General features: G+C 44.1%; 3 protein-coding genes across 5 annotated transcripts; all 3 read right to left on the bottom strand.

Annotated features, from left to right (window-relative positions):
• Positions 1–687: 687 nt before the first annotated feature.
• Positions 688–5,104, bottom strand: LOC127771285 (protein argonaute 2). Its single transcript, XM_052297163.1, has 3 exons — positions 4,539–5,104; positions 2,837–3,986; positions 688–2,386 (listed from the first exon to the last, which is right to left on the bottom strand). Exons 1-3 carry the CDS (start codon positions 5,026–5,028, stop codon positions 925–927), a joined length of 3,102 nt encoding a protein of 1,033 aa, XP_052153123.1. The 5' UTR covers positions 5,029–5,104; the 3' UTR covers positions 688–924.
• A 6,960-nt stretch (positions 5,105–12,064) lies between these two features.
• Positions 12,065–13,469, bottom strand: LOC127771780 (uncharacterized). Its single transcript, XM_052297712.1, has 3 exons — positions 13,365–13,469; positions 13,173–13,248; positions 12,065–13,009 (listed from the first exon to the last, which is right to left on the bottom strand). The coding sequence occupies exons 1-3, from the start codon at positions 13,386–13,388 to the stop codon at positions 12,348–12,350; spliced, it is 762 nt and encodes a 253-aa protein (XP_052153672.1). The 5' UTR covers positions 13,389–13,469; the 3' UTR covers positions 12,065–12,347.
• Positions 13,470–14,212: 743 nt separating this feature from the next.
• On the bottom strand, positions 14,213–18,246 carry LOC127772148 (APO protein 1, chloroplastic). Of its 3 annotated transcripts, none has more exons than XM_052298135.1 (6): positions 18,031–18,246; positions 17,658–17,766; positions 17,509–17,564; positions 16,415–16,776; positions 15,284–16,263; positions 14,213–15,191 (listed from the first exon to the last, which is right to left on the bottom strand). In XM_052298135.1, exons 2-5 carry the CDS (start codon positions 17,677–17,679, stop codon positions 15,429–15,431), a joined length of 1,275 nt encoding a protein of 424 aa, XP_052154095.1. In that variant the 5' UTR covers positions 17,680–17,766; positions 18,031–18,246; the 3' UTR covers positions 14,213–15,191; positions 15,284–15,428. The 3 variants fall into 3 exon arrangements, with proteins under 3 accessions (XP_052154095.1, XP_052154096.1, XP_052154097.1); XM_052298136.1 differs by having other exon boundaries at positions 18,088–18,246; XM_052298137.1 differs by having other exon boundaries at positions 18,092–18,246.
• Positions 18,247–19,537: the final 1,291 nt, after the last annotated feature.

Below are 19,537 nucleotides of genomic sequence, written 5' to 3'. Positions count from 1 at the left end.
TTGGGATGTGGCCTTTTTTCTGTTAGATCCCCGTGTTATGTCCAAATTGGAAAATAAGACGTGTAACACAAGCAAAGTACTAATGAGCTACTGTATTCGATTTCGAGCAGGTAGCAATAAGCAATCTAGCCTATCTAGGTAGTAATTTGAACCATTTCTTCTTACAGGCCTGGATTGCAGCCTTGCAGGAGACTCTCATCAGTTGTCTAAAAGTTAATTACAAATCATAAGAGCTTATTAATGTCCAAAAAATAATGTACGTATACAATTTTAATATATGTTTCTAATAACTTAAAAGTCTATAAAAAATAAACTACATCAAAAATATCTTAAAAATCAACTCCAAAATTATTTCTGCTTTGACTTATTTTTTAAAAAACGATAAAGCTCCTAATATGTACTACTCACTCTATCGCATAATGAACAAAACTAGTATAGAAGGTGACATGTTTTAGTACTACGAATTTAAACCATATATTTATATTTGCTTTGAAACAAAGAAAGTACTCAAGTAATCAGAGGGGCAGAATGGAAAAGGACTACAGTAGGAAGGAGCAAAACGAGAATTTTCTTTTCCCGCTTTCGGCTTTCCTAGACGTGGCGACTCCGTTCTGGGCCCCGTCTCGAAGTCAGTAGCGGAACAGCCGTGTTCTAGAAACATCCTACTCCATAGCATCCGCACGAGAATTGCAAAATACAGAGTACCAGTATAGTACTCTTAAACTTTCTTGTGCAACCATAATGCAGCCTCAACAGTATGTATAAGACTACCAACTACCAAGACCGACGACACGGTCAACAAAAGTCAAAAGATAGACAACCTGTGAGTCTGTGACTAATGAGTCTATGACCTGAGACTCCACGCAGTAAGAGGTAAACTAAGAACAGAGAGAGACCACCGGACCATGCGACGAAAGGCTGTCGTCAGATGAAGAACATGTTGTCCACCAGATCCTCGTGCAGCGCCGGGAAGCTCCTGAAGTCGGAAGCGCCGGCGCCGGAGGAGGATGCCGACGACGACGACGCCGCGGAAGACGGTGGCGGCTGCGACATCATCATGCCCTCGTAGTAGAGCCTGCCGCGGTAGGCGGCGAGGTCGGCGTAGTAGACGGGCGTGGCCAGCGACACCGGCTTGGTGCAGCGGGCGAAGACGAAGCAGAGGTTGTACACCAGCTTCTGCAGGTCGTCGGAGGCGAAGCCGTGCTCGTCCAGAAGGCTGTAGTAGTGCGTCGGCCGGCTCGTCCCGATCAGCCCGTTGTGGCTGCACAGGTAGAAGTCGTACGCCGCCGGGTCGACCACGCCGGTGTCCACCACCGTGCCGGGGAGCACGTTGCCGTTCTTGGTCTGCTGCTGGTTCAGGTCCTTGGGGAACAGCCTGGTGTGGTGCCGCTTCTTGGCCACGATCACGGTGATCGTCGGGGAGTAGTCCTTGGTCTTGATCGCCTTCTCCATGTCCGCCAGCTCCTCGTTCAGCACCATGTCGAACTGCCCGTCGCTGACGCCGTCGCGGAAGTAGATGATCCTCTGGGGCTTCACGCGGTTCTGCTTCTGGAACACGCCGATGAGCTCCTTGCACATGTCGCCGAGGTGCTGGATCACCTCGCAGCGGTGAGGCTGAGCGCGGATTCTTGGCACGTACTTGCTGGCGCCTTGATCCACCGAGGCCACCACTGCTGCAATCGACGGGCTCTCGACGTTCCCCGGCGATGGGTGATTCACGTCGGCGCCGATGAACATGTATGGCGCGCCGGAGATCCGCGGGAGCGATTCACCAAACAGTTGGATGTTGCTTCCTCCAATCTTGCCGTTGATCTTCAGAGCAAGGTTGGACATGTACTGGTCCTGTCCCTGTTGCTTGTTCGCGAGGAAGCTCAAGAAGCACTGGGTCTGGATCCCCAGCTGCGTCTCGCAGATAAGCTTCAGCGTCTTGTACCCAGGATGCTGATCAGACATTGGGCAGAAGAGGAGCTGCAGCTTCTGTTTCTTACTGGCTGCCGCCTGCTTAGCTTTGTTAAGCTCCTCGAAGAGCTGATGTGGATCGGATAGCACCTCCATATCTAACAGTTGCACATAGCATGGGTTACGGTTCATCTGTACGCCAAGGTCGCAGCACTTCCTGACAACCTTGTCAATAAACATGTTCCCATTCAGGGCATGCTGCCCAGAATTTGCACTGAAGTCCACGACGCCCCAGCACTGAAGCACCCGGCCCTCTGCTAGTCTTTTCGCCATAAGGTTCCACTGGCAGTTAGGCTGATCAATATTGAATTTGCAGGGTTGGCCACTGGAGGTGCCAAGTTTTAGGCTGGGAGGAGGAAGGGTCCTACCAGTGACTTCCATCATTTGTACATCCAAAGAAATCCCAAACTGCTGAGCAATTTCACCCCTGGAATAAAAATAGTAATTAGTACATGATAAGATACATCAGTTATCTCTAGTTCTGAAGTTAAAATGATCGAGAGTAGTTCATTAATTTTCTCCAAAATGGAATGACAAAGATCAGTTAAGTTCATGTTCTCCCTTAGCCAAGGAAAAAAATGAGTAATAACAGTAAAATATCAGTAAGACAAATGTGACAAGGAGAACAATAAGTCGACCGTTTGACCCATACAATATTTGAGGTAGTTAAGTCTGTTGTTGTTTCGCACACATATATTAACCCAAGTTTTGTAGTACTAGGTCGTTACGCAGAGAAGTATTTCCATTGAATCCACGAATCTATAGTTGTACTACCACCACTACTACTAATTAATCATAGCAACATGTTAAGTTTCAAGATCAATTAGGCGTTTGCAAACAGTGGAAAGAGTTGGAACTCGAAAGTTGAAACAGTTACCTGCAAGGCCCATCGTCAGCATTCACCAACTCCAGAATCTCCTCCTTCCTCCTTGAGGCAGGGATCAAAGCCATTTCTTTCAGTGTTTTATCAGAATTCCTATTTAAGCTTGCTTTTGGGTATCTCTGCCCTTCAAGAAGATCACACAATTCAATCGGCACATAGTTTTGCTTGTCCTTGCTCTTGCTCAAATCCAAGCATGGAAGCATTTGATACTCAATAACCTTGCCATACTGCTGCGAATAGTAATCAAGAAGCTTCTTGGTCTGTCCTGATTCAGAATCTACAAAAGTTATCTGACTTGCAGGTTTATCAGTCAAACCTTTAACAATGTACTTCTGCTTTGTCCTCCTATGATTTACAGTGACACGCTGGCCTTTGAGTTCATTCTTCAAAGTGTCCAATTGGTGTTTGTTTAGTGTTGTCCTGTAGTCAAGGTATCTCACAGACTTCTGAACAAGATCCAACACAGGTCCAGCTTTGCGAAACGGCATAACCGAATAGTCCACACAAAGGATCAGTCCTTTCTGAGTGCATTTCAGGGTCTGCTGGGTTCCTTTGAGAGCTACAACATCCGGCCCAATGGGCACACTGCGGCCCTGCGAGTAAAATCCCTGACCAATGATAATCTTGCGCCAGCTAGAGGCCTCACGCACAATGACATCAAGCCCCTGCAAGACCTCTCTGGGCACAGGCAGTTCCGAGAGTTGGCTCAAAGGAAGCTTCTTCTTGAACTCCACAGATACAATGTAAGTCCGTGAACGGACTTTGACACGAAACAAACCATCTGGTAGCTCAGCACAAGTAAATAAATTTCTTTTTCCATCATAAGCAACAGCTGATGAAAGCCGCCGAAAGCTCTCATCCTTGAAGAGCTCGTCCTTGACAGTAAGAAAATCTCCCTTGGAGAGCTCCTTGTCTGAAGCCTTGGGGGAACTTATATCAAGCTTGATGTCTATGTCATAGTGAAAAACAGTTGATGCCTGTCGGTACTTAACTATAAAATGGTTCACCAACAATTTGACCTTGGCTTTCGATACTGAGCCTCCACCATCAGGTCTTCGCATTGGCACACGCGTGCCACTACGAGACACAGCAACTGGGGGTGCAGGTGGTTGTACTCTTACAACCTCAGTAGAAGCAATGCGCTCTGAAGGAAAATGAAGAACCGTTAGAAACAAAAACAGGTCAAGTTCACATAGGAGTAAGCAAAATCAGCAACTTAACGAGCAGTTAGAACAAAATGGATCAACAAGTTGTAGTCCCCCCCTAGAAATTTTGCTTTTCCAAAACGACTTCCCAGATGGAAATGACAGAGCAAATGTTGCTCATGATGCACTTTCAAGTAAGAAACTGAACGTCCTAGGGACTTTCTAAATCCTAGATGCTTCCCTGCAGTGTTTCGTGACATAACAAAAAAAAATGTGATGGTACATTCAGAAGCACACCACTCTAGAGCAAAAATCAGCAGCATCTCCTCTGCTTCTACTCTATCATCGGCACATATAGCGGAAAACAGAGACCAGATCGCTACCACAATTAGGCGTAATCAAAGTGCGTGTACAACTAATAGTATACTGGAGTAACATGAAACCCCAGACCGCTTGATCGAACTAACTGTTTCGAACATTATTACTGCAAAGGAACAAGGTGAAAATGACAAACCGTACAAAGCACCAATTATACTTGGTGAGACGCTTACCAACGGTACCCGACGACCTCGCGGCCCCCTCGTCCTGGATCCTCCTCGCTGCTGGTGCTGGCGCCGGCGCCGGGGCGGGGGCTCCTCCGCGCCCTCTCCCCGGCTGCGCCCACACGTTCCCGCCGCGGCCACCGCCACCGCCGGACTCGTGCCCACGGCCGCCGCCGCCAGGTCCACGCCCACCGCCGGATTCATACCCACGTCCACCGCCGCCATACCCACGCCCACCGCCGGACTCGTACCCACCACCGCCGCCTCCGCCGCCATACCCACGTCCACCACCGCCGCCGCCGCCACCGTACCCACGCCCGCCGCCGGGCTCGTACCCGCGTCCACCACCACCACCAGCAGGCCCACGCCCACCGCGCCCGCCGACACCACCACCACCGCCACCATAACCGGCTCCGCGACCATCGCCGCCACCGCCGCCACGCCCGCCACCGCGACCCCTCCCGCGGCCGCGGCCACCGCCACCGTGCTCGTGCTCCATCTCCGCCGTGAACTCGAACGGCCGATCGATCAGAACGACGTTTGGATTTTTTTTGCAGGCAATTTTTTCTCTCGGATTTCGCTAAAAAGCAGAAGAGGAGGGGATCGAAGAGAGCAGTGGGGAGTAGTTATACGAGAAGCGCGCAGGGGGATTAGTGGGATTAGTGGCAAAATACGATCTTGCCCCTGATAGATTAGTGAGTGGTGAGCGGTTTAGTGGCAATTTGGTTGAGCAGGGAGGGGCAAAATGGGAAATTGGAGTCCACGCAAGTCAAGTGCGACGTGTGTACGGAGGTTGCTGCGTGAGCGCGTGGGTCTCGGTCGTGCCCGTTCTGTCGCGGGGGGACTTGGCCTTTTTGCTGTTAGGTCCCTGTCTTAATTGGAAATTAGGAATGTGAGACGAATAAATGAAGAAACTGACTATTGTACATTTAGAAAAAAGTAGCCCATAAATATCTTGTGAATTCTGAAACGTCGTATCGCTTTGGGATTCGTGCAAACACCTAAACCCTAATCTCCTACTCCTCCTCTTCTTCCCTCCTCCGCCGCCACAGCTCCCAACATCTTAAACTTGACCCCACCTCCTCCGCCGTCACTCCCTAGCGCTACTCTACATTTGAAAAAAAAACCAGAATATCTTGTGAACTTTCGTTTCAAACACTTTAAGATTCATGCAAACACACAAACCCTAATCGTCGCCTCCTCTTCTTCTCCCCGCCGTTGGCCTAACACCTAACTTTTTGAGCTTGGCCCCGCCGCCACCTCTCCAGCACACACCACTTGGCCTTGTCGGTGTGGGAGTGCGCCAACGGCACCAGCAAGGCCCATAGAAACTCCCTTCCCCTTCTTGCCTTTGCCTTTCACGTCGCCAAGCTCCATAGATGATAAAAAAAATTCCAACAAATGAATGTTAATAAGGCAATAAAAATGTTTGAGCAGGTAATAAGCAATATGAAGATGCGGCACTATTTTAATCCATTGTTCTGCATTTCTCTTGTTGGTAGATAAAATCAAGCTGGAGAGACGCACATTTAACTATGCTGCATTTCCAAATGAAGATTTCTTAATTCTGTTTTACCACGAAAGGCCAGGGATTTTTTTTTTTTGAATGACTAGTTCCTCTTTAATCAAAATCTCGACTGTTTATCGAGTCCAACTACGAAGTGATGTAATATTAGTAGCAGGTACAATAACAAACTATAAAACAGCTATAAACATATTTTAAAGAGATAAAGGAAGAGAGATAAGAGCAGCGGGCTGCAGATATGTAGCCAGCTGCAGCACGGACTCCAAGATATAATATGTGTATGATAAGTGGGACCAGTTATTAATAGTATAGTAAGCAACTATTATATAAATTGACTATTATAATGTCTAAATAATTTAGAGCTAATAGTTGGCTATACCTAACGAGAGCTAACGAGAGGAGTATACCACTGTCCGTTGATCGACACATGGCTTTCCTTTATCAGCTTTCACCACAAATCTGATCCAGCGGCGATGTCAAGTCAGCGAAAATCCTTCGAAATCTCCGTCAAATCGGTAGAGGACATTACTACAGCTCGATGCTTGGTCGATCGCTGATCGCAGGTGCAGGGCCAGATTCAAAAGGACAGGAAAGAATAACTTGGCAATTAGGCAATGTCCTCGCAATTTACTTCAATATATGCACTATCTATATTTTCCCATAAAGCAAATCTCACACACGGTTTTATCAGCGCATGATTAACTAAGTATTCTTCAAAAAGAATCAATATAATTTTTAAAACAATTTTTATATATTTTTTTAAAATAAATATGATGTTTAGCCATTTAGAAAACGTGCACACAAAATACGAGAAAAGTGAGTTGGGATAGTGACAACGGGTGTGTTCGGACACCCCTTTCCCTAACCCCTCTCTCTCTTTTTCGCGCGCACGTTTTTCAAACTGCTAAACGGTGTGTTTTTACAAATGTTTCTATACGAAAATTGCTTAAAAAATCAAATTAATCTATTTTTTTTAAAAAAATAGCTAATACTTAATTAAACACGTGCTAATAGACCGTTCAGTTTCCCGTGCGGAGAGTTCTGGAACCAGTAATAGCGAACACACCTAAACAACTAAATCTAAATCCAAAGTTTAACGTACAAACATGTCAACTCATCATCCACTAACAATAATTACGTATCAAAGCTCACGCAAGCTATACAACATAATCTATAATTTATTAAAATGTACAAATCAACATGCAAGCATATCCAATCATCACCTCTCGTATTATTTTCACAACATTTCAAACATATCTAATCTATCATTTTTATAATACTCGTTCTTTTTTGTAATTAGTACTAATAAATATTGATTTTTCAGCAAAATTTTCTTACAAAGTTGCGATGCAAAATTTAGCCGACAAAAACCTAATATTTTTCATCTACAATCTCCTACAAAGTCTACTAATTAACTTCTCCAAACCTGGTTTGGTAATCCAGTTTATTTGTGGTTAATAACTAATATATTTTTACTCCTAAGCTCAATTATTATCAACAAGAACACTAAATACTTAGTAATTGCCGTAGTAAAGCAGGGAGAAAGACCTAGTAACTTATATTAAAGATGAATGTTAAAATTTAGATTTAAAACTATATTTTTAAGATTAATTTTAATCTTTTTAACGTAGTTTTTTTCAGCACTAATATTTAAGTCGCTAAACACCCGTATACAAAATTTTACTCACAGATTATTTATCGTTAATAAGCTGGCTTATAATCAGCCGTAAGTAACTGATGGGGACCTTCTGGTACCTGATTTGACCTTGGTCCTTCGCAGCGAAGGCAAAAGAAAGCCACCAAACTCTCCAAGTGACTCGAGGGGCAGAATGGGAAACTAAAGAGCCAAAAGAGCAGACTGACGATTTTTTTTTGTGGGGTTTCATAAAAGATTTTTTTTGTTTCCTCTTCCGGCTTTCCTGGCCATGGCGACCCTACCTATGGTGGGGCCCAACTTGGAGTACACTAGTCTCGTGTAACTGCCGTGTTCCAGAAAGTTCTTTCCTTCCATGGGAAGCTAGCAAACCTTTTGGATAAGCTTGCGCGGTACACTACTTGTACTGTGCTACGAGCGATGCTATCCACCGGCATTCCAGCCGTCGGTTTTGTGGCGTGCTAGGTTGGGCTACAGCTGGGCCTTTATCAGGCTTTCAAGCTGACAGGGGTTGTGCCGCTGGGCCCATGTACACGCTGTGCAGCGGTGCAGTCCCTGGATGGGAGAGCGCCAGAGCGGTATTAAATCAGGGCTGTTTTTAGTTCACGTTAAATTAGAAGTTTGGTTGAAATTAAAATAATTTGACGAAAAAGTTATAAGTTTATATGTGTAGGAAAGTTTTAATGTAATAGAAAAGTTAAAGTTTGAAGAAAAAATTTAGAACTAAACAAGGCCCAGATAAACAAAAGGGCTGATCGGAACCGCTGGCTGCTGTACCCGCTATGGTTGCCACGGCTGTTTCAGCTGCTGCCGCTGCAATCGTTTTTAGCTCTTGCAGCAGCAGCAGCAGCGAGCACCGCCGATCACACCCAAAGCTATCTATTGCTATCTACTCCATTGCTCCGTCCCAAAATATAAATATTTTTAGCATAATGACAAGTCAAATATTTTTTACTTTAACCATTAATAGCAAAAAAATAAAAAAAATCAAATATATAAAATTGATGTTACTGGATTTATCTTAAATAAACTATTATAATATACAACTCTTTTTATTTAATATATTGTTGATCAAAGTAGCATCTCGGAGACCGTGTCAGGGTCTAAAAATGTATACTAGTTACTACCACTATCTCACAATATTGTTAATTCTAGCACAATGTCTTCTCTTAAAATTAAACTATTTCTTAAACTATCTCATCGTCTCAACCGATCACACACTTTTTCCAATCATTCTTATTTATTTGTTTAATACTCGTGCTAACCTAAAAAATATTAGTACATTTTTGGGACATAACTACTTTGTCTTCTCAATCAATCACACACTTTCTTCAATCATTCTCACTTATATTTTGGGACACAACTATTCTCCTTCACATACTCTTCTCAACCAATCACACAATTCCTCTCTGATCATTATCACATAGTACTTTTTTAATACTCATGCCATACATTTTGTAAAAAAAATCCATATCGGAATACAATTTAGAAATAACTAAAATTTAAAATTAAAAATAATTAATAACTCTCACATATATACAATTACACATTGGTCAGTTTGATCAAGATAGTACAAAATTTAGAATTATGTTGTCGTTTTAACATAATTTTATAATAAAATGTAAATACATATGTGCTATTATGTGATAAAAAATATAACGATGTTAGCTGTGCAATATACGCGGGTCACCATGCAATTTTTCTTAAAAGACATAATTACATAAACCGTCACTCTTATTTTGTTGCAAAACTCTACCCACCAGTAGTTGATTCGGCTCATTTCTTTCGACGTGGATATGTCACAGGCCATTATCAGCTAAGTCAAGCTTGTTATTATCTAAAGAACTAGATGATACACCGCGTTTTGTTGCAGGATATATGTTAGATATTGGAGAAATAATAAAATAATTTGGATTAAAATATTGTGAAAATAACTTGAGAATGAAGATTTATCATGTGTATGTTAGTTCTAGAATGAAATAAATTATAGACATAATTACTATATGCTTGCATGTTGAACTTTATGTGTTTAATGGATTGATGTGACATATTTGTATATAGATTTTAGGAGTGATAATAAATATAATGCTTGCATTTGAGCTTTAGATATCCAGTGGACATTAGCTATCTAAAGAATGATGTTGCTATGCTAGATGAGCCCGACCTCATAGATATGGCCTGTCACGGATCCAAGCTAGAAAAAATAGGCTAAAACAGCTACACATGTGCAGGGGTAGCTGGGGGTGGAGAGCAATTTCAGCTTCGCAATGTGGAGGGTGTTTTCTTAAAAAAAAAATGGATTATGAGGTGAAATTTCAAAATAAGGATGACAATTGAGATGGTTTACGTAATTTCTGTCTTTTAAAACAAACATTACTGTATGTCAAACAAGGGATCTTTAAGAACACAAAAATTTCAAAAACATTTATAAGAATCTGTCCCATTACAGCGAAAATTTCTGTTAAAAATTTCCTCCATTCGGAAGGAGTACCAAACCTGGAAAAGAAAAACTTTAGACTGTTTTTTTAAATTATAAAACGCGTAGACTTAACTTAAGCGTTTATTTTGTTCACCTACACAGTCGCACTACAGAAATTCCTGGAACACCATGCAATTTCTTATGCGAAAATTCCATGCTCTGATTTGAATCTCTTTTTTTTTTCACTAACAAGTCCCCAGCTTTTGGATCGAATTCGATGCGATCACGCCTTGACTCCCTGCAAATCTGCTAGTATCCCGATTAAATTTTACCTAAACCTATCATCATCATTCCCTCGACAGAGCACCACCATCATTGTAAATTCAGAAAACCGCGCACTTAGCTTAGAGCAAGTTTAATAGTATAGCCCACTACTAACTCCAAATTATCTATAGCCAATGTAACAGCTAATTTATATAATAGTTGCTTACTATACTATTAATATCTGGTCTCACCTGTCATACACGCATTACGTCTTGGAGTCTGTGCTGCAGCTGGCTACAGATCTGTAGCCCGCTGCTTTTCTCTATCTTTCTTTATTTTTCTAAAATATATTTATAGCTGGTTTATAGCCTTGCTCCTGTACCTGCTCTTAAGCTTAGCTATAGGTGTTGTGTACCAACGTACGTGCGGTCCCGGTTTTTGCCGCCGCCCCCCACACGCTTTATTCCGGTCGTTGCAACAGCAAAATCGACGGGTCAATTCAATCATTCGTGCGAGCGAAAGGTTGATCATCGAATTTGGAGTGCAGAGATCGTCGAATTTTGCAGCTAAGCTCATGGCCAGTTTCAGTGGAGGAATCCCGAGCTAGTGCAAGCGTAGAGTGAGCCAACAGAGAGAATTCGGCAAAAAGCAGAGCGGCAGCAGCAGCGGGCTACCTACCCCTGATCCCCCCCTCGCCTCGCCCAACTTTATCGCTCGTCTCGCCTATAATTTCACTCATAAGCCGTAACGCTTATTAACAATTAAAATTAATTTATAGATAAAATATACTCCACATACGAGTTTTTAGCGTCTTAAAAGCTAAAAAAAATCACAAAATCATATCAATTATAAAATTAGGTTTTTAAACGAGTAAATTTCAGAAACCTGTATAAGACTATCAGTTTGCTGCAGCATTAATAACATATTTCAGTTTACTGTAACGATAAGCAAAATTGTAGCTTTTATGTGGTGTGCCAGTGCTACTACAAGACATGTATATGTCAACATTAAGTTTGGGTCACATAAAAGTTACAGTTTTGTGATATTTTTTCGCGCTATCGTTGCAGTAAATTGAAATAGGTCGCAAGTTTTATCACTATAGTTACAGTTTTATGAAATTTACTGTTTTTAAGTTGAAATTTTGGTTGTCGCTATTGATAATCTGAGGTGCGAAATTTGGCTCGTATCAACTCTCCAGTCTCATCCGCGCGCAAGCAAGCGCAAAGCCGGTGGCGATGCCGTCCACCGAATAAACAAAAGGCTCGGCGCGTGCGTGCGGGCGGGCGAGCGCGGCATCATATATTCGGCGATCTTTTTCATATACCATATGGCGTTCGCTCGTCGCCGGCCGTTCGTCCTTTGCTGTCCTGGATCGCATGCACGAATCCGGGTACAGAGAAGGCCAGGACGCCAGCAGCAGTGACGGAATCGTGCAACAGCCGGCTTTCTGGCTTGTTCTTTCGTCGGTCGGTTGCCGGTTGGTTGATTGATTCGGGTGTGTTCGGACTGAAGGTGCACGGTTTTTAAATTGCTAAATGGTGCGTTTTTTTAAAAAAAAAAGTACGAAATTTGATTAAAAAATCATATTGATTTTTTTTTAAAAATAGCTAATACTTAATTAATCACACGCTAATGGACTGCTCTGTTTTTCGTGCTTAGACGATATATTTCCATCCATCGGCAGCGAACACACCCGAGACGCCCTCCTCTCTTTCTTCTTCTTTCTTTTTTTTAAGGAGTAGAAAGAGAGGGAGGAAGAAGATGACGGATGATCGAATTCGAGTTAATTGCTGTTTTGTTTGATTGGTTGATTTGATTAAACGGCAAATGCATTCTGAAGAGTGTGTGTGTGTGTGTGTGTTGAGATTGAAGAAACGAATGGTGGTCGCTGATTTCTTGGTGATCGATCGGTTGTACATGGCGGGAGCCAGGAGGAGCTTGGCGTGTTTTGCGGTTTCACATGACGTGGCAGCCGACGGTGTTGTCCTCGTTGAAGTAGTCCTCGTCGAAGCGTGACGGCTGCGGCCGGAGCTGAGGAGGGTGACGGAGCATCGCCGGCATCGGCGGCGGGATCGGGTAGTATCCTCCGGCATAGTACGGCGTCGCGTTCGCGGCGTAGTACGGGAGGTGAACCGGCACCACCATGGCCGGCTCCGGCCGGCTGTAGTGGTGGTGGTACTGGTACTCCACCGCCACCGCCGCCGGTTCGGATTTGTCGCCGTCGACGTCGTCGCAGTTCTTGGCGGTGACCGTGTCCTTGGACGACGCAGTCTTCCCACCGGCGCGGCCAGCCTCGTCGGCGGCTTCCTTCCCGGCCGTGCACTTGCTGCATTCCTGCTTGCACGCCTTCGCCGCCGACGACTTGTCGCCTTTGCCGTCCTTGCCTTCGTCCTTGCGTGCGGCGCTCTTCTCGTCCGCCGGCGAGGTCGGCTTCTCGCCGCCATTGCCGTCGCTCTTCTTGCCTTCTTCCGAAGGCGCCGCCGTTGACGACGGCGGCGGCGCCATCACCTCGGCGATCTTGCCGACCTTGGAGAGCTTCTTGACGAGCACCCTGCTGTCCACGTCGCCGACGACGGTCACCTTGTCGAGCGACGGGTTGATCTCTGTCCTCAGCACGCCTGCAACATCCCATGCACACAAACACAAAATTCAGCATCTCTGACGAAACACAAAATCCATGCACACGAACACAAAATTAAGCATCTCTGACGAAACACAAATTCGATCAGCGTCTCTGACGAACAACAACAAGAACACAGGAGAAGTGAACGAACTCGATACCTTTCAGGCTTATGGCTTTCATCACCTTCCTCCTGCATCCCTCGCAGCAGCTCACGTTCACCTTCAGATCAACTCTCTGTTGCACATGGACAAAAAATGCAACGCAATTTATCTCAGTTAGCAACATGGATCAATGGATCACTGAAAGAAAAAGAATTAAATTCAGCAAGATTGGATTGGTGTTGTTATTACCTTGAGCTCTTCTTCCCTAGCCATGGTGATGATGACTACGGTGCAGGAGCTCCGGAGAGAGTGATTTCAATTTTCGATTTTGAGCTGAATGCTGAGGCAGCTCGGCTGTTGCTGTCTTGTATTTATACACGGCCTGGCTACAGGCTACCTCTGAAGCTTTTCTGCAACTGGGGAGAAAAAAATCAGATACCAAGGCCATGCGCCCAGCGTCCATTGATCTGATTCCTAGCTGTATTTACTTGTGTTATTTTAATCACCCTAGCTCATGGGAGGAGGAGGTATATACCGCGACAACTCAATCATGTGTACTTGCATTGCATTGCATCACAGCCGCTCTTCTCCTTTTCTTCTCCTCTCATTTCTGTGTGCTTGCGCCAGCATCAGAGATTACCATGTCCTGATGACATCTTGTGCCAGCATCAAGGGGTTTGCAACAGAAGGTTGTTCTTTCATCACAATGCCTATTTGCTCCTCTAGTTTTAAGTTGGAAGCAGACCTAGTTGGGCAGTTGGCAAACTGGTTTGCAGAAGCTGTAATTGCAAATGGTTTTAGGGCTCATGCAATTTACTTCTAGGAAGAACATGGAAGCAGTACTTAAATTATTTAGAGAAAAAAAAGGTGTTATTCAGGGATACCATCGATCTTTTGCATCGCTTCTTCACCATCCAATTGATACATGTAGCTCAACATAGCATGAACATGAGCTTATTCACCGGATTATTACCACGGATTGTTTTGTTCTAAGTTATTTCTCAAAATATTTAAGTAATCCTTATAATCAAGTAGATAATCAACGACAATAATCTGGTAAAGAGTAAAATTCACTTTGGTCAACCTTTATTTACCAAATTTTCACATTGGACTAGAGTTAGACTTATATTTTCACTTAACACCATATATAGTTACCATCATTTGCACTTTGGACCGGGTTTCACAAATTACACACAGTATACTAACACTACAGTTGGGTATTGTAAAACATGTAATATCTTTTCTAGAAAAATAGTTCTTAAACTCAATATTTCTCCAATTTTGTCTCTAGTATAAGGGTTGTGAATGTTCATATGTAGTAGTAATGAAGTCCCATTAATCTGATAGCATATCCTTTAACATGTTATAATCATTGTTCTTGCGCTAAGCATATTTGTATGGCAAAAATTTCCATATCATTGTTTCTTGTAAAATGCTAAGCACCTAGACAACAACTCGTGTAATGGTAACTATAAAACCAAGTCCAAAGTGCAAACAATGGTAATTGTACATGGTGTTAAGTAAAAACATGAACCTAGCCCTAGCCCAATGTGAAATTTTGGTCAATAAAGATGGTCCAAAGTGAAATTTACTCTCTGGTAAATGATCTGTTTCAAACTGAGTAGCAACAGTACAACAGTACAAGTAGCTCCTGACTTGTTTTTATACATAGTAGTACACATAGCAAGTAGCAGCACACTAAACGGATAACCTGATGTACTCCTACATGCAGGCTGTAGCCATACTCCGGATTGATCTGGGGACGGGCACAAGTGCATTGCTTTTTTCAGTCCATGATTAATTACAGCCAAGCGCACAAATACCCGAACAAATCGCCGTGATTAGTTTAATCCAAGGAATCAGCTGACAATTAAGCATAGTACCAGCAGACAAAGGGGAGGCCATCTGTATGGCCAAGTATGGAGCCATCGGAAGTGCCTCACAGTCTAGCATAGGCAAAGAATAAAGCAGCTTCAACCATTAAACAAAATGGGTATGTACATCATACATGTTCCATTGGCCATCCTTTCTCACTTTCAGCATTGTCGCCGCGCATCCTCGGTTCATGCGTTTAACCTGCAAAGTGACGAACCAATGGCTCATAAGAAATATATGATTGAACAGTATCGCTGAAAAGGCGGACAAAAGACAGGATATTCGAGGATCACCTTTTGGTGTGATTATTTTACCACATATATGGATCTATTGCAACTCTGATTGATAATGGTTCAGTCATACCATTATATTATACAGCCCTTTGGTTCTATGTGGACTCTGGACAGCTGAAGAGGTGCAGAGGGTAGAATAATGTAGTCATGCAGCCAACCTAGCTTCTTCTGAGTCTGGGATGACGACATCAGCTCTCATCATCGGCCGGTACTCTTCAGGTATTTCAGCTCCTGCCTGCACGCACAACTCAACCACGGCTGGAGCTTTGCCGTAGAAACTCCTTAGAGAGGATCTGAGAGGAGGGCCAGTGGGGTCACGGACATGCCACACATAATTTGGCGGGATGACATCGTCCACCACTGCATCCTGCCATCCATGCTTGCCGTCCCTCCATTGGTGCTTGAAAGCCCCACAGAGCTTCACATTGTGGCCCCATGGACCAACGTGAACCTCAGAGCAATACCCGCATGTTTTTACTGTGTATTTCCTCATCAACCGTGCAACACCTCGCTGGACATTTAAGTATGCTTTCAGTGTTTTCTCCGCGAGCTCTTCCACATTTGATGGCGTCGATGACTGGCCTTGCTGGTTGCTGAATGTGTCAAGTTCAGCAAGCAGAGATATGCAGTCTTCTGAACGGTGTGGCTTAGGCCCGTCAACAAACCCACCACGGTCGATCACTTTCTTGCCTATCATCCGGACAGGAGCAGTTCGTCGCCTTGAGGGGTATTGTGGCAACTCAACACCAGCTTGAATGCATAGCTCAACAATGGCTGGAATCCTGTCATAGTCAAACCTGGTTTCATGCTTGACTCTCCACCCAAATGGGTCAAATTGATGATAAGATTCAATCGGGATGAGAACATCGTTGACGGATCCTCTGACCCAAGAGTGATGGCTATTCCGACGTTGGCTTCCTGTTCCATAGCAATCTTGGATCTGGTGGCCAACTGGACCAACATGGACTTGGGGGCATTTTCTACAAACCACCAGCCAGATGACATAAGTTCAGGATGCTTGGCAAAATATACCATCATACAGGGATATTAAAGCATGCCTATGTACAAGAAAATACAAATATCATTGCACATGTAAACAACTGATGGAACAGGCTAGCATTCCTTAGTTACCTGCAACCATAAACTGTACCAACATTCAACAGTTGAGAGAGACCTCTGATGAGCACCTTCCAGTTATCAAGGACCTCATAAGCTACAGGAATAAGCTCTGGAACAAGCAAACCATTCTTTGGGGGCTCAAGAGGCTTCTCTATTCGCATTCGCGCAAGCCTTTTATCTTGTCGAGAAGCTCGCAACATCTTCTTAATTGGAACAGGAAATGGCTTCTTTTTCTTCTTTGGGAGCAATTCTGGGAGATCAACATTCTGTGGTTGTCTTTGATACCTCTCATATCTCTTGCTGGAAGTACCAGGAGACTGCTCACAGCATATTCTTGACATTCCCCAAGCAATTTGACGAGGACGGGATCCTACCTGAGACAAGAAAATAAAGGATGAATTTATAACTGATCACAGCATTTGAACAAAGAGAATACGCTTAAACATTTTCCATTGCAACAGTGATTTACTGCAAACAAGAAAGAATAATGAACAACTGCTAGGAATTTCTCCATTATGTGATATTCAGTATTGAGTGCCACCATAGTAATAGGATTGTTTATGAGAATACTAGCTTCTTGTGAACATAGTTTCAATTAGTTCTGTGAGATTATCTGCTAATAAAACAGTTAACAATAATGTGCAGGCTGAAGGGGAACAATAATAACAGGCCCAACTGCCTGAGACATCAGCAATGGAAAATGACAAGGATGCATCATTTATCTTCATATTTGGGTGGATGCAGGACAAAGAGCTTTCAAGTTAAAATAAAGCATGTGTTAACTGATGCTACCATTTCATTAGGTCAATCAAGATCCTTGATTCTTCAGCAGACATATCAATAATGAGATATCTAACATTTTCATGATTTTTAAGAATATGCCATTTTTTGGAAATTACACAATCCTACATGTTATGCTACAGGTTATAACTGCACTTCTGATGGTTACCAATTAGTAGGATCAGTAACTTCCTTTACAAAGTGGAGGATACTCAAGAACTTAATATGGCTAACCTACACATGATTTCATAATTGTTTTCAAGCCAAAGTACCACCCTGTTGTAACTGAAAGAAAATTAACTTTAAATATAGAATAGAATCAGTACCTTCACTAACTTGTTCATTCTGGTTCTGTTGATGTCTATCAAGCTAACGCAAAAACCTGAATTAAGGATCCAAAGTTGAATATAAGAAACCAGCTATACAAATGAAACTACAAAGAAAGCAAGGCTATTTGAAACAATAATGAACATACCGTTATTGTGAAGTATCTCCATGAAAAAAATCACTGCAAATTCCTGTTCACCAAACTAGCAAATCATCTATTACCCTCACGGACAATGCGTACGGACAGTTTTAGCTATCTGTTTTCAGAAGAAATAAAGGTCACATATCCATTTCAGAGATTGAAAACTGGTAAAAACGCCGCACATGCATGCATACACGCCAAAACAAGAACATAATCTGCTCAGTTGAACCCCCAAACCTTTTTGGGAGCCATCAAACTGTTATTAGTATTAAGGTTAAGGCAAATTTCTAGAACAGAAGCTAGGGTTAACGCAAATTCGAGAAGAAAAATGCGTGGGTAAAGAGAGAGAGAGAGAGATGGGAAAGAGGATGTGCGTAACGGATGCGGCGGAAGCAGCAGGATGAGCGGCGGCGGAGGAGGTGGGGGATCTCCTCACCCACCCAGGAAGGTCCGGAAGCCACCGGCGGCGACGACGAGAGCGCGGCGGCGCGGCGAGGAGAGAGACGGCGCGCTCGGCTGGAGAAGGGGATAAGCGGTGGCCGGCTGGCGGCGTGAGCGCGTGGTTGGAGAAGAGGACGACGAGAAGAGATTTTTTTTTTTTTGGGGGATAAGTCCATTTTACACCCTCGAACTCTTATGCTTGTCCAAATACACCCCCGAACTACAAAACCGAGTATAATACACCCTCAAACTTTCAGTACCATTCACTTTACACCCTCGAATGGTTTTTCAGCTGGTTTTTCGCCTACGTGGCATTGATGTGGAAGGCTAGTCAGCAAATAAAAATAAAAATGAAGACCACCTCTTCTTCTTCCCTCATCTCCTCTCCACTTTCTCTCTCTATCCTTCTTCCTCCCCGAGCAGTAGAGAAGCAACAATGGCATTCTTGAGCTCGTGGAGCAGGGGACTCATTGCGGTGACGAAGCTCAAGCACATCTCTAGTCTTCCCTTCCGCGCGGACCGTCGGCGAGCCTGAGCTCAAGGTCCGCCTCTCCTGCTGCCTCCAGGAGCTCTATCTTCTCCATGAAATCGAGCTCGTCGGTGGAGCTAGAGTTGCTTGGGGACGTAGAGTTCGGCGGAGGCAACGAGGCTTGGGGACACGTGTGGCTCCGGCGAGGTCCGCCCTTCCGCGCGGGGCAGCAAGCTCCACCGCCGTTGCTGCTCTCCTTGCCGGTGACTATGTGCAAAGGCTTCCGCTGGTGACTGCCTCCGCAACCTTGGTAGCGCTGCCGCCCTCGCAACAGCTCCACATCGCCGCCGCCACCGCCCTCGTAGCCGCTCCACGCTGCTGCTGCAGCCGCCGCCCTCACAGCTCCACACCACCACCGCCGCCGACAGTTAGGAGGGAGAGAAGCACAATAGAGCAAGGAGAGAGAGAGAGAATATGGGCTTGGCCCATATTATTTTGTGGGCTGACGTGACGAGGGTTGACGTGGATCCGACGTGTCAAAAACCACGGTAAAAATATCCCGTGGGGGTTAAGTGCCCAGTATTGAAAGTTCGATGGTGCATTATACCCGGTTTTGTAGTTCGGGGGTGTATTTTGGACAAGCATAAGAGTTCGAGGGTGTAAAATAGACTTCTCCCTTTTTTTTCCTTCCACGGCCAAAATAGGCCTCGTTTTACGGGTCCAAAATCCAGCCCATGTATATCTCTTTTTTTAAGGAATAAGTTCATCTGTGGTCCCTTAACTTGTCGATGAATCCGATTTTCATCCTTCAACCGCAAAACCAGATATAGTGGGTCCCTCAACTGTCAAAACCAGTGCAGAAGAGGTCCCTTAGCGGTTTGGACAGCGGTTTTGTCTGACGTGGCACCTGCATGGCTAATTTGACTTGGTTTTCAGCTCACGTGGCAATGACGTTTCGCTTATGAGGCAATTTGTT

The sequence above is a fragment of the Oryza glaberrima genome, chromosome 4 (assembly GCF_000147395.1).
Source record: "Oryza glaberrima chromosome 4, OglaRS2, whole genome shotgun sequence".
Classification (NCBI taxonomy): domain Eukaryota; kingdom Viridiplantae; phylum Streptophyta; class Magnoliopsida; order Poales; family Poaceae; genus Oryza; species Oryza glaberrima.
Note: the sequence above shows the minus strand (reverse complement) of the source record. Positions and strands in the feature narration are given on the sequence as shown.